We start from the raw sequence: 15,618 nt of genomic DNA, 5'->3' as shown, positions 1-15,618 counted from the left end.
TTTCAAAAAATAAAATTACATCACTTGACTTTTTAGTTTTCTACCCAAGTTTAATAGAAGTTGATGCTTCTGAAAATCAAATCACGGATGAACTTGAAATTTTTGGAAAACTTCAATTCCTCACATATTTAAATTTATCATCAAACATAGTTGAAACAGTCGAGAAATTTCCTCTTTGTGAGTCGCTTGTTTCTCTTGATTTATCAAAAAATCACATTAAATCATTAACATCATTTCCCACACTTCCTCTTCTTAGAAATCTCAATTTATCACAAAACGAAATAACAGATTTAAAGCTTCCATCATTTCCAATGCTTCAACATTTAAAAATTTCAAACAATTCATTATCATATTTATCATTGCCAAAACTTCCTTCTTTAAGAACTCTTGATGCATCTAACAATTCCATTACATCCATAGAATCATTTGATGAAGATTCACTTCCATTTGTTTGGTTTTGTGATTTAAGAAATAATTTAATTTCTTCATCAGAAACATTTACATCATTAGCAAAACTTCCAACGCTATTTAATATCATGATTGATGGAAATCCTGTTGTCAAAGATGAGAACGAATGTATTGAATCTGTTATCGTTATTCTTCCAAACCTTGTTTTAATTGATGAAAAAGAGATAAGTGCAAAAGACAAGGTGAGATCAAAGCTTAAAATCACGAAAACCACAAAAAATCAATAAATGTTGTGTTTTATAATATGATTTTGTGTATTTAAATATGTTAAAGCATTATTTATCAATGAGAACAAATTCAAATTTGAAAATATTTTGATAAAAACGAACAGGTCGTGAATATGAGTCACATGTAATTGATTAACTTTATCATCACATCTGCAAGCACGATCGTGAAAGGGCTTTCATAAACCCATTTTTAAAAATTGTGTTTTTTATTTTATTTTATTTTGTGTTCTATTTCATTTGAATTTACAATAATTATAAAAAAGTTTCTTATGCTTATATTTAAGTATCATTTTGATTTTATGGTTAATAAAATGATAACTAATATTTGAAAAAGTGTTTCTAAAGATAGGACACTATTGTTTTAAATAATATAAATAAATTCAAAATATTATTTTAGAATAATATATAAATTTCTAAATAAAACAAAATATCATTTACATTAATATCAATTCCTTCATGTTCAAGTATAAATTTAACTTCAATATTTTCTGATTTATACGAGAATATTAAGATATCTTTCGGTATTTAATTATTATGGAAAATTATTAAATAAGATATATAAATTCCTGATTTTTGCTGACATATTGAAAATATATTTGTTATTTTGTTTTAATATATTTTCATAATTCCCACATATGATACAAAAACATTCAAATTGTTTCATCCATATTTCGAATTTCTTTTCATAAAGTTATTCAAAGACTTCATGAGAATTTATTAATGATGAATGATTTAGTTCACACAAACAAATGAATTCTTCATTTCACCTGCAACTTCATATTTAAGTGTGTTAATCTGCACTATTCATAAGTAAATATTTAAAACATTTAACAAAAAAAAAGTTATATAATCAATTCGTGTGACACGAATTTTGTATACTAAAAATACCTTGCTCAAGTGTATTATTTGACAATGCCCACTAAAGATATTAAAACAAAAAATGAAGAAATATGATTATACATTTTTTTTATTGGGATTTCAAACTGCCGTTAATTCAATAGTAAAACCGATTTATTTTTGAATGTTTCAGTTGACACAGATAATTTCCAAGAAAATTGACACAAAAAAGCGAAACAGCTGTTCAATATTTGTATGAAAAATTGAATGAATTCAATGAATTAAAATTTCATTTATGTAACGCATTGAAATTTTGGGGCAAAATGAAGTGATGAACGACCGTTATGACACAAATCAAAAATTTTCTTGGATGCACAAATTTGAAGACTCTCCATTATTTAACAAGCTTCCAGACAACGAAATAGAATGCCTTTGTTGCCAACACAAATGTGTTATCCCTCCAGGTAAACTTGGTCATTGTAGAGTTCGAGGTAATCTTGATGGAAAACCATATTCACCAATATGGGGTTGTTATATCACATCAATTGACCCCATTGAAAAGAACCCACATTATCACTTTCTTCCTGGAAGCAAAGTTTATTCATATGGAACTGTTGGATGTAACTTTAGCTGTCAATTCTGTCAAAACCCGGGTTTAAGCATGTGGGATTTAGATATAGAAGATATAAAATGCATCCACAAAACAGATTTTATCGATCTTGATCAATATACCCCCGAAGAAATTGTTGAAAATGCAATTAAATTTGGGTGCAAATCCATTACATCGACATATAATGAACCAGCAGTCTCAACAGAATTTTCATATGAAGTATTTAAATTAGCAAAATCTAAAGGATTATATACAATATATGTTTCTAATGGATTCGAAAGTATCGAAACATTAAATTATATTGGGCCATATATGGATGTCATAAATATCGACCTCAAATCATTTAATACATCATTTTATAAAAAGATATGTGGAGCAGATCTTAACGGCGTATGCAAAACAATAAAACGCTGTATAGCCATGGGAATTCATACAGAAATTACAACACTTGTAATCCCGGGTGTAAATGATAGTGATGAAGAACTTCGAAAATGTGCTGAATTTATTGCTTCGATTGATGAAAACATTGTTTGGCATCTTTCCGCTTATCACGATGACTATAAATTCCAAAATCATGGGATCACTCCATTGGAAACATTAGAAAAAGGCGTTAAAATTGGACATGATTCGGGTCTTAAGTATGTCTACATTATAAACGTGGATAACCCTGATATTAAAGTGACGAAATGTCCAAATTGTGGAAAAATTTTGATTGAACGTGATTGGTTTTCGGCTAAATTCCATATGAAAAATGGTAAGTGTGATTGCGGTGAGGTTATTCCTGGGTTGTTTGAAGATGCTAGTAATTTATATCAGAAATTGACCGCTGTTCCAGCAGCTTTGTTCGACTCAAACATGAAACAGATTGAATTGAAAACCGCTTAAATTGGCACTTTTATGTAAACCAAAAATGTAAAACGTGCTTTATGTTTTATGAGACAAATTTCAACAAAATTGCAAATTTATGTACAAAGGATGCAGACAATGTATTAGTTGATGGAGAGAAACAAGGAAAAGCAAATGTAAATTGTTTGTAAGTAAATGTATTTAATATGATTTTAGTTGGTTGCAATGATATACATATTAGTTTGTTAATTTTTAATGTTTTGATTTTGAACAATGCCAATAAGAACTATCACTCCAGGAAATTCAAAATCATTTTTATTCTCTGTCCTCATGGGAAATTTTAGATTTTATGATTAAGAGAGAATAATTTTCCCTCCCTTATATATATGATAATATATAAACTTCAAACATATGATAAACTCTTGGAATATTTTATTATGTTTTGAACAGACAATATTAAATATTGATTAATCTTTTCAATAAAGACAAATCCTAAAGAAACATTTTATTAAAACCAAAGAGTATAATAAAATTTATAAAATCAATTCTTTTAAATTATTAAATAATGAAAGAAACACTCCAATTTAAAATCATTATCATTGGCGCAAGCGGTGGTGGTAAGACTTCCATTCTTAAGATGCTTTCTGATGGAAAGTTTTATCCTGAAACGCAAAGCACCATTGGAATTGATTATTATATTTACAATACCACAATAGAGAGTCACCCGGTAAGAATGATGCTTTGGGATACAGCAGGTCAAGAAAGATTTTATACCATTGTTAAATCATATTATCGAGCTGCTGTTGGGTGCGTATTAGTTTTTGATATTACGGATAGAAACTCATTCGAACAATTACCAAAGTGGTTGAAAGATGCGTCTATTGAAGTTGATCCACATTGTTCATTTATTCTTGTTGGGAACAAGATTGATCTTGTTGCAGATAGAGCTGTTTCTTTACATGAAGCAGAGGAGTTTGCTAACACACATAATCTTATGTATATGGAAACATCTGCTCTTGAGAATACAAAAATTTCTGAGTTATTCATCAAACTTGGAACTGATACTCTTCACAAATATCTTCAAGGTGAAATCACCTCATTGACAACGGGAAAGGAAATGTATTTGCAAGACAAAGAAGAAGAAACGAATAGTTGTTGTTAAAAATGAGTTTTGAGACTTAGATGATGAAAGTTCAATTTTTAGCAACTTTCCTACATTGTACAAACAGTTTTTTAACCCTTTTTAGACAATTCAAAATTTAAAACAAACCGTTCTATTTCTACAGTTTATAAAAAATAAAACATGGAAACCACCACTTTTTGAAAGTCAAATTTTGCCAGACATAGCCATAACACCTTCAAATTAATTGTATAAATTCACACGCTCAGTTAAAAAAATCTCTAGACACCCATAAACAATGGTAAAAATATCTGAAGCCAAAATTGTATTTATTGGAATGTCTGGCGTTGGTAAAACTAGCATAATCGCACGTATTTCTTCAGGGACTTTTAATCCAAATCATGATCCAACTATTGGTGCTTCTTATACTTCAAAAGTAATTGAAAAAGAGCAAGGTATAATTACTCTTCGTATATGGGATACAGCAGGACAAGAACGATTTCGGTCATTAGCACCAATGTATTATCAAGGCTCACAAGCCTGTTTAATTGTTTTTGCCTTAAATTCAAGAGAATCATTTAACGAAGCACAAGCTTGGTACGAAGAAGTTAAAAAAAGTGTTGATGATCAATATCTTTTTTATTTACTAGGAAACAAGTCTGATCTTCCTGAACGAACAATATCAATTGAAGAAGCTGTGGCAAAAGCAGATAGTATGAGTGCTTTGTATTTTGAAGTAAGTGCACGTAATGGACAAAATATTAAAGAAGTTATAGAGGATATTGCATCTAAACTATTAGCTAGAGATACATCGACTGATAACAATGATTGTACCCCTGTTCTTCAAGATGAAAATGGCAGAGACAAAAAATGTGGTTGTTAAAAAAGGTGTTTCAATTTTTTATTCTTTTTTTTTTGTCCGTTCTCAATTTCTGCAACTTTTGATAACAATTTTGAATCAAAAACGATGCCAAAAGTTAGTAAGGAATAGAATCTCATGTCAAAGGACAACAAAGGATTATTACCTCGTACATGGGAGCAAACCCAGATCTCTGTTTTTACAAAGTGGGTTAATGCCAACCTTAAAAAAAGAAACAATCATATTAATGATTTATTCGAATTTTCCGACGGAGTTAAGCTAATTGACCTGTTGGAAATCGTATCTAAAAAGGAAATTAAATCAAAGTTCCATCATAAGCCTACAATGCGTATTCAAATGATCGAAAATTGTAATTTAGCTGTTAATTTCATTCAATCCGAAATGGGAATCAAGCTTGTTGGTGTAGGTGGTCTTGATATTGTTGATAAGAATCTAAAATTAACGTTAGGTATGTTATGGTCAGTAATTTCTAAATGTCATTTAGATTCTATTATGGAAGGACACAGAGATAAAGGTCAAAGTTCACGTGATGCACTTCTTAAGTGGTGTAAAGAGTCCACACAAGGATATCCAAATGTATCTATCAACGATTTTACCACTTCATGGTCATCAGGCCTCGCATTTTGTGCACTTATTAACAAATATGTGCCACAAGTTCTTGATTACAACTCACTTGATCCCAACAATCAATTCGATAATGTTAATACAGCATTAGAAGCATGTAAAAACCTCGGAATTTCAGTCTTTTTAGAGCCAAGTGATCTTGTAGGTGTTGAAGAACCTGATGAAAAGTCGATTATTACACAAGTAGCAGAACTTTTCCGATTTTTGACAGATGAGTCATTAATGAATGCAGCACGATTTCGACTCTTTCGAACACAATCGATCAATGAAATGATCGAAAAGATGATCAAAGAGAGCACTGGTGAAATCCAAAGCACCTTAATTACGATGCGCGATAAACTTCATCCGTTTTTAGCGAACAACCAAAAATATTGTTCATTATGCGAACAATTATTTACTGCTTTATGTGTCTTCTATGAAATGTTAAAGAAATGTCCATCACCAACCGAACTCAAAGAAGCGCAAGAGAACTCCGAACGATATAAACAAGAAATGATGGAATTACGTGCGCAACTTAACAAGATCAATTCATTATTATCGGTGAAGAACGACGAAATCTCACAACTCAAAGAAGAGAATGAACGACAATTAAAAGAGCAACAAAATAAACTCGAAGCCAAGAAACAAAAGTTAAAGAAACTTAAACAAGAGAAAGAAGAACAGAAATTAAAACTTGAGAAATTAGAGAAAGAATTAAAAGATAAAGTTAATGAATCAGAACAAATGAAAAATGAATTAAAAGAAACAAAAAACAAAATGCAACAACAAATCGATGACTTAAAATCGAATTATTCCAAATGTGAAAATGACCTCAAAATTAAAGACGCAACAATTGATGGACTGAAGCAGCAAATATCATTTAACAAATCCGACGCAACAGCTAAAGATATGGAACTTGAAAAACTTCAATCACAAATCGGCGAAAACTTATCAGAGATATTACAACTGAAACAAAACAAACAACAAAACGAAGAACAAATTAATCAAATGCGTGAAGAAATGAAAACTTTGGAACAAACTCAAGAGAAACAGAAAGAAGAAATCCAAAAATTAAATGAACAAATTAATGAACAACTTGAACAATTAAAGCAACAACAACAATTATTATTAAATAAGAAGAACAAACATAAGAATTATAAAGCGTTAAAGGAGAAAGAAATTGACGAGTTAAAGAAAATGATGGAAGAACTGAAGAGTCAATCACTAAAACAAAGTGAAGAGAAATATAAGGCAAATAAGAAGAAATTGAAATCTGCTAAAAATATCATAGAAGGTCTAAAAGCTGAGTATGGACATGGTACTTTGAAGAATATATCAAACGCTTTGGCTCATTATCAAATGGCTGCTGATCTTGGTGATCCAGAAGGTTACTTCTCTTTGGCGAGACTTTATGAACGTGGAATGGGTACAACCCAAAATTATCATATCGCCGCTCAAAACTATGAGTTGGCCGTCGAGAATGAACATTACGCTTCGATGAATAACTTGGCCGCAATGTACTTAACGGGCCGCGGGGTGTCCCAAAACGCGGTTAAAGCTGCAAATTTGTTCAAAACCGCCGCCGATAACGGCTGCGCAGCGGCTCAGTCCAACTTCGCGATATTATTAGAACAAGGAAAAGGTATTGCTAAGGACTCAATTGAAGCGAATAAGTATCTGCAAATGGCTGCTGAACAAGGACATCCAAAGGCTATGAATAACTTGGCATATAAAATGGAAAATGGTATCGACATCAGAAAAGATTTACAAGAATCACTTAAGCTTTATACAAAGGCTGCCGAACATGGTAACGCTGCGGCGTTGTTCAATTTGGGCGTTCATAAGAATAACCCAAGAGAAGCAATAGCTAATTGGGAAAAGGCTGCAACACTTGGAAATGCTGCAGCTATGAACAATTATGGAATAGCTCTTGTCGAAGGGTCTGTCATTGCTAAGAATAGTACTAAGGGCGGAAGTATTATTAAGGCATCTGCCGAAAAAGGTTGCAACGAAGCACTTGCTAACTATGCAACGCTGTTAACATTCGGTAACGGAGTCGAACAAAACAAACGTGGAGCTCTTAAGCTTTATAAAGTTGCCGCCGATCAAGGAAATGCAATTGCAATGAACAACTTGGCCGTTGCACTTGTCCATGGTAAAGACGCAAAGCAAAATCTGCAACAGGCTGTTAGGTATATGAAACATGCTGTTAACGAAGGCAAATTACCAATAGCAAATTATAATTATGGAGTAATGCTGAACTTTGGAATCGGAATGGAAGCAAATAAAGAGGAATCACAAAAGTATTTCCAAAATGCTGCAAATAGTGGAATAGAAGATGCAACAAGATTCATGCCAAAAGCACATAGACACTCATTTTAATATCAAACTAATTTGGTTTGAAAGTAAAAGTTTGCTTCAATTTATTTTTTTGGTATTTTTTTTGGGGAAGAAATCTATAACATTATTATCAATTCCTTAAATAAGTCCAAATATTTTGTAAACATAAAACTCTTGATTTGATAAGTTCTTCGACTTAGTTCATTTGATTTGAGACAAGTCTTGTCAACCTTATGAAGTTTTATCAGATTTATGTTAAAAATAACAAAATTCGTCCTTCAGAAATAGATACTCATGAGCACTTGATTTTGTTTGTGGGTAAGTTCTTCGACTTGATTCATTTTATAGAAAAGCGCAATCAAACTGTTTACACACTTTCCAGCGGTTATTGGTACGATTTCCACTTTTTGAATTGAAACCGATCAAGTAAAATTTAGAAAAAGCGAATGTTCACAAAATTCAATACTAAGTTAATGAGTAGTTTATTAGTTCAAGATGAACCAAAAGCAAACAGCAACAACAAGTCAGAAATCTCAAAACGAATGGGAAACACTTACAACGCTCAAAAACATAGTCTTTGGTTTAAATATAGATAATTTTGCTCGATCATCAAATTTTATTATCAGCAAATTTTGTAATGAATATCCAATATCTTATGATATCATAATCACCCGAATGATATATACATCTCTTCTAATTAATAGTAATAATTTTGATATATATTTGAGATTATTACAAGAAATTGAAAAATATGAAGAAAATAATAAAATCAACACAAAAATAATATATTTATTTTCTCAATTTCTACTTAAAGAAAACACACAAGAATCATTTCATTTACTAAATTACATAATTAAGCATAATTTACTTGAATCAAAAATCATCCAAAATATATGTAAACCATTTTTTGTTCATATTAATCAAGATAAAATAGTTAGATATAAATATTTTTTTAAACAAGAAAATATTGCTTATGAAGAACTTTCAAAGAATGATTTTGCGCTTCAATATTGAAGAAGGACATAATCCAAATGAAATTGCTAAAATAATTCGAAATGATGAAATCGAAAAACTTCAAGAAATATCATCACAAACAAATTTTGATTTTAATCAACATGTTTGATTCCATCACTTTATGAAAGATGTTCATTTGTGAATCAAAAAAAAAGTTTCATTAATTGAATATGCAGCATTTTTTGGATCAATTAAATGTTTTAAATCATTTATTATTAAACAAATCAGATATAAATAACACTGGAAAATATGCAATTGCAGGTGGACACTTAGAGATATTTCATATCTGTGAACAAAATCATTCATCACTTGAAGATGCATATGAAATAGCAATTGAATTTCATCGAAATGATATTTTTCATTACTTTTATCCCAACAAAGTTAATAAAAAAAATTTATCAGAATTAGGAAAGATATGTGTATTATATCATAATTACGAGATTTTATCATTTTTGAAAAAGAAGGAATGAAAACGAAATATGTTATTAATTATTCAGCAAAAATCGGGAATTTATTCCTTTGTAAAGTATTATCTTGAAGGAAATCCAATTCCGAAAGATCTTCTAGTATATTCAACAATATCTAAAAACATTGAGCTTATTAATTACATTCTTAAGCAAAATGAAATCGATATTAATGCAAAAGGTTTTTGTTTATTGACATTAATGATTATTTTAATATTATGATATTTTAATAAAATTTGGAATTTATTTAAATCATTTTTAACCACTTATGTGGGCATCACAAAATAACTGCATAGAAATCGTTTGCTTACTTATTAAACAAAAAGATATAAATCTTAATGCTCGAGATATTTGCTTTTTTTATGAGGGATTTATTTTAATTATTTAATATTTGTTCTGAATAAAATATGTTTAGTTGAATTATTCTTTACATCACTAATGATAGCAACTAGAAGTTCAAATAAGGAAATTGTGAAAATTTTAATGAATACAAAAGGAGTGGATATAAATGCGAAAGACAATATTTTCATATAATTTTTGGTGTTTATTTGTAAAATAGCAATTTCCTATATGATATTTGAAGTATTATCAAAATATTTTGGACACGTTAAACCATTACACCTATATAAACCTAACAATTTTGGTGTAATGTTATGAAAATTCAAATGGAGAAATATGTGTACATATTTGAAATGAATTTTCAACATTAACGATTGACTGAACTCTTCAGATTATAATAAACTTATTTGGAATCAAAAAAAAATTCATTTCTTGAATGAAAATAAGCGTATTGAATTTGGTCATTATTTTTTCAATAATAAAAATTATGAGTTTATTTCAACTATTGATTCATCACAATATTTGTTTTTAGTAGATAAATCCACACACTAGAAGATAACTAAAAGAAAAGTTACAAATGTTTACTTAATGTTTTCTGGGATTCTGGTATATCTTGTGTAAGTTTTCTTTTTTCTTTGTTTACACTTCTCATAGCCCATTAACAAAAACGTAACGAACGCCAACAGTATTCCTATCAACGAAGAGTATGCCAATGATATTGATATTCCAACTAATGAGATTGAAATTTTATAATTAACAAAATAATTTTTAAACTGATTTATGCGCCACTTCTTAGTAAAGAACAGACGGAAACAGTAGACAACGAATCCAATAGAAAAATAAAATAATAAAGTTGGGATAAATATTGCAATCCAGAAACCAAAGTATCTTATTTCTTCATTCCGCACAGTTTTGACTAAAACAAATAATTCGGTTAAATCGAAAAGTAATTGACAAATCAACCAAATTTGATAGTTTTTTAATTTATGTTTTTTTAAGCTGTGATTCATTGCTTGCCAAAGAACAACAGAGCTCATTAACATGATTAGATATAATATTGGCCATTCAGATTGGTAATGAAAATGATGTATTATGTTCATAAAATTAACGTTCACTGATTTTAACGTTCTCAAAAAAATTACAATTTCTTCATGTTTTTTATAATACTTATTGATATTTGTAAGAAAATCCAATATGTATTTCAAAAACATTAGTTAAACCGATTGGTTCGTTTATTTAAACTACGAAATCTGATGATATTGAATTAACTTATAAATTCAGATAATTATAATTATTGGTTAATTAGCAAATATATTTTATAAATGCACAATGATTTCAATTTTCTATACCTATAACAAATATTATATTAAGTAAGATATTGCAACATTTAGTTAATACAAACGAAAGTTCTTTATCTTCATATTCATATTTTGACACAACCACGAGGATAAATATTCAGCGCAGCCAAAATCGATGCGACCGACAATGGGCCGAAAACACCACCAAAATCGCATCCAATTATTTTTATTTTATTTTTTCCACTATTTTTCTTTTTTAGTTCCTTATCAGCTCTCTCAAACAGTCCGCAGTATTGCGTATATCCGCCATGAAAGACAATGTTTTCGAACATGAGCACCCGTAAACTTTCGACAATGTTCATAAATCATTTGGAGTCGACTCCATCAACAAAAAATCCTTTCGATTTATGTTCAAATAATTAATTGTTCAAAACAAGAAAATCGTTCAAATGAAACTTTTATAATGCTTTAATAAAATTTGTTAATTATTATAAAACTTAGCATAAATAAAATTGAATAAAGCATTATAAAAGTCAAATTTCCCTAATTATAAATTAAAATAAACAAAAAATTAAAGAAATATCACAAAAAAATGTGAACAACAAATCAAAGGATATAAAAAGACAGCGTATACAATTGTGGAAAATGAAATAGAAGCAAAAAAATGAATTTCAAAATTATTCTTGGCTCAATAAATTCAAAAATAAAACAAAAGCGAAATGTATTAAATATGAACTGTTATTGAAGAAGCAAAGAATTCTTATTGAAAGAAATTAAAAACGAAATGAATAAAATTATAGAAAATAAACAAAAAGAATCACAAATATAAATGGAAAATATGAAATTATCATTTGATGAAAACGAAGTTTTATATGTAGGAAAAGTAAAATCTTTCGCTTTTCATAATCGAAATTACATCAGAACTTAAGGAAATAATTCGAGAAAAAGTTGTTGAACTTGTTTTAAGTAGCATCCAAAACAATATTGACCAAGCTATAGATTTCCTTTTTAATGACTTTGTAGTAAACAACGATTTTCAAAATATTTTTCTGGGGAAACAGATTGTCAAATAATTGAATTCACCTATAGCAAAATAAGATAAAATTTGTTAAACAAATAAATATTAAAAATCAAAATTTTATGAATTTTTATTTAATGATTTTTAATTAGTTCAGCAACGTCATTATGTCCCCTATTGTAAGCTATGTCAATTGCTGTTTCAAAAACGCTAAAGAAATACCAAAAATTTTTTAGAAATTTTAAACAATTAAAGGAATCTTTGTATAGAAAAAACAAAAATTTTTAATATATTTATCAGCACCTTTATCAAGAAGTGGTTCAATTATCTCAATTTCTCCGAAATTGGCAGCCACCATTAGAGGAGTAAAAAATATTTTAAACAAATTCCAATAATTATTTTGAAATATCAAATTAATTAATCAAATATCGAATAAAACTTATTAACATTTTTAATATTTACTTCAATACCCTCTTGCTGAAGAAGTAAATTAGCTATCTTAATGTGGTTATATTCAAGCGCAACATGTAATGCAGTTTTGAAAAAAATGAAAAAATTCCTTCAAATATTTTTTTTGAATTTTGAATAAAATCATCAAACATCTTTAACATTAATTTTAACTCCTTTTTGTTTAAGAATTAAATCCACCATTTCATAAGTCGTAGTTGTAGCCATTATAAGTGCTGTTTGAAATAATTATTAAAAAAATTAAATATTATTTTGATATATGAAATTATTTTAATTAATATCAAATGAAGTATTAAAATTCCTGTTTCATTAATATTTATATCAAATTTTTCAAGAAACAATTTAACTATTTCGATATGTTTAGATTGAATTGCAGCTAAAAATGCTGTATTAAATAATATGAATAAATATCAAATAATTTTATAAAATACAAAATCATTAAAATAAATAATAAATAAAGTAAACAAACATTTCTTTTTTTAATATTAATTCCTTTTTGGTCAAGAAGTAATTTAACTATATCAATGTAACCTTTTCCAGCTGCAATAGTTAATGATGTATCATATATCTTAAATAAACAGTTTGTATAACATTTAAGCCATATAATTTTGCATGAAATATCAAATCATATTATGAAATTTTAGCATTTATATCAAACCCTTTACATTCTAGAAGTATTTTGACAATATTTGTATATCCTTTATGGGTTGCATACATCAGTGCTGTCATATACAAAAGTAATAAACATATTATATTTTATTTAAACAATAAAATTCTATAAAAAACATGATATAAATCAAAATAAATATTTCGAGCATTAATATCAATTCCTTTTTGTTCAAGAAGTATTTTAACAACTTCTAAATAACCATTATCAGCTGCAATCATTAAAGGTGTATTAAATAATTTGAATAATTTCCTAAAAACATTAATTAAATAATTTATGATTTAGAAATAAACTTTGAATGAAACATATAAATATCTTTTGCATTGATTTTAATTCCCTTTTGAGATACAAGTATTTTGGTAGTATTGATGAATCCTTTTTTAGCTGGGTGATAAAGTGGATAATAAAATAATTCAAAAAAATTCCAAATATTTCCTTGAAATTTCAACCCATGAAATTAAACATTTAATAAATCCAAAATATATCATAGCAATTTAGATCGAATCCTCCATGTTGAACAAGAACTTCAAGAACTTCATACCAACCGGATTCAGCAGCAATAAAAATTGCGTTTTTAAGTCAATATAATAAATCCCAAATATTAATTACTAATTTGTAATTATATAAAGATATACTAAATAAAAGATTTGAAATATTTTTAACTTTTGTGTTGATTTTACTTTCATTAAGAAGTAATTTTACAACTTCGGATTGCCCATTTACACATGCAATTAAAAGTGCTGAATTTAATAAAATGAAGAAATTCCAAAATATAAAATGAAAAAAAAAATTCAAAAATTAAATATTAATATATCTAAATATACATTCACTGCATTAATATCAACATTTTCATTTGCAAGAAGTAATTTTACAGCATCAACAAGACCATTAGCAGCAGCACAAATAAGTGGTGTAAAAAATAAAATGAATAATTTCCATCATATTAACAAAACAAATTTTTTATAATAGAAAAATATATCTTTAATATTAATATCGATTGTATATTGATCAAGAAGTAAAGCAAAAACATCTTTATTATATTTCCGTAGAGCTCTTATTAATGCAGGATAAAATTATTTGAATAAATTCCAAATAATAATTTGAAATCCAAAATCATTAAAACAAATTTCATAGAAAACAAAAAAATATTAAATGCATTTAAATTAACACCTTCAAATGTAAGAACATATCTTACAAGTTCAATATTCCTTGAAGCAGCAGCATAAGGGAAAATATTATTTGGTAATGTATTTCCTTCAACAAAATGTTTTACTAGATAAAAATTCCCATCTTCAGCTGCTGTATTAACCATTTTATCATTAATACACATTCCATAAGATTCTAAAAATGCAAGAATTTCAAAATTCTTATGGATAACACATAAAAGACCTAATTGAGTAAGGTCATTATTTTTAACAATTTGATTTTCATAAAGATATTTAATTATTTGATTTCGATGATATTCAATAGCTATTTCTAATGTATTTTCGAATGATAAATGATATTGTTCACAAAGTTGAAAGATTTCGAAGTTACCTCCTGCAACAGCAAATTTTGTTGTATTAGTTGTATTACAATCGTTTAATAATAAAAACTTAAAACATTTAATGGAACAGAAAAAGGCTGCATAATTAATAAGAGAAACATTATTTTCATTAACAATAGTGCATCGTTCATAAAGAGAAGGAACAATTTTTTGGTTAAAGTCGAAATTGGTTTGTGCTGATATTTCTTGAAGCTTTTCGACATTATCTTCGCGAATTGCGATAGCTATTTCAGATGGATTAACTCCATCATGAACAAGTTTCTTCTGAAGTTCCCAATTATTTTTCTTAAGTGCATCAAATGATTTAAAGAAATGATCATAAAAAGGTATCTTTTTGTCGCTATTTTTAACATTGGCTTCTGTCCAATAATGAGAGAAATATAATGTTGTTCTTATGTTTGAAACTTTTTCTGGTTTGATGAAATTACTTTCAATTAGCATCTCAAGAAAATATTTTGCTTCTTGTTTAGTGAATATCTCTTTAAGCATTTGTGTGAAACGATCCATCATTTGTAAATTTACACTGATTTTTTCTGTAAGACTTGTGATTATGCTTACATACCTCTTGAAATCATTTGCATGGTTCGAAAGAAAACACATAAAAATAACTTGTAAAATAACATTGGACCAAGAATAACAAAAGCTAGGATCAAAATAAGCTAGAATTTTGCATAGATTTTCTTCAAAGTTATCTTCATTTAAATTATGGAGATAATATTCAATGCATAATAATATTTGAATATATTCTGGATTTTTACATGTTAGTTGTCTGGTCTCTTAGTTGCATATAATTTGAGGCGCATTACTTTCATTATTTCCCATTAAAAAAATAATTGAAATTTACAAATGTGATTAATTAGATAACGTTAAATC

At 27.9% G+C, this 15,618-nt stretch overlaps 4 protein-coding genes across 4 annotated transcripts; all 4 read left to right on the top strand.

The window, feature by feature from the left end:
* Window positions 1–1,902: 1,902 nt before the first annotated feature.
* On the top strand, window positions 1,903–3,027 carry GO595_004331 (AmmeMemoRadiSam system radical SAM enzyme; the record flags this gene model as incomplete). The annotated part of the gene is made up of 1 exon (XM_067917451.1): window positions 1,903–3,027. The coding sequence occupies one exon, from the start codon at window positions 1,903–1,905 to the stop codon at window positions 3,025–3,027; it is 1,125 nt and encodes a 374-aa protein (XP_067775455.1).
* Window positions 3,028–3,553: 526 nt separating this feature from the next.
* Window positions 3,554–4,150, top strand: GO595_004330 (Ras family protein; the record flags this gene model as incomplete). Its single annotated transcript, XM_067917450.1, has 1 exon — window positions 3,554–4,150. The coding sequence occupies one exon, from the start codon at window positions 3,554–3,556 to the stop codon at window positions 4,148–4,150; it is 597 nt and encodes a 198-aa protein (XP_067775454.1).
* A 256-nt stretch (window positions 4,151–4,406) lies between these two features.
* GO595_004329 (small GTP-binding protein) lies at window positions 4,407–4,991 on the top strand (the record flags this gene model as incomplete). Its single annotated transcript, XM_067917449.1, has 1 exon — window positions 4,407–4,991. The coding sequence occupies one exon, from the start codon at window positions 4,407–4,409 to the stop codon at window positions 4,989–4,991; it is 585 nt and encodes a 194-aa protein (XP_067775453.1).
* Window positions 4,992–5,105: 114 nt separating this feature from the next.
* On the top strand, window positions 5,106–7,973 carry GO595_004328 (putative alpha-actinin; the record flags this gene model as incomplete). Its single annotated transcript, XM_067917448.1, has 1 exon — window positions 5,106–7,973. The coding sequence occupies one exon, from the start codon at window positions 5,106–5,108 to the stop codon at window positions 7,971–7,973; it is 2,868 nt and encodes a 955-aa protein (XP_067775452.1).
* Window positions 7,974–15,618: the final 7,645 nt, after the last annotated feature.

Source organism: Histomonas meleagridis (genome assembly GCF_020186115.1).
Source record: "Histomonas meleagridis strain 2922-C6/04-10x chromosome Unknown contig_26, whole genome shotgun sequence".
In the NCBI taxonomy this organism is placed as follows: domain Eukaryota; phylum Parabasalia; order Tritrichomonadida; family Dientamoebidae; genus Histomonas; species Histomonas meleagridis.
The sequence above is the reverse complement of the archived record's forward strand: the minus strand, read 5'-3'. Positions and strand labels throughout refer to the sequence as shown.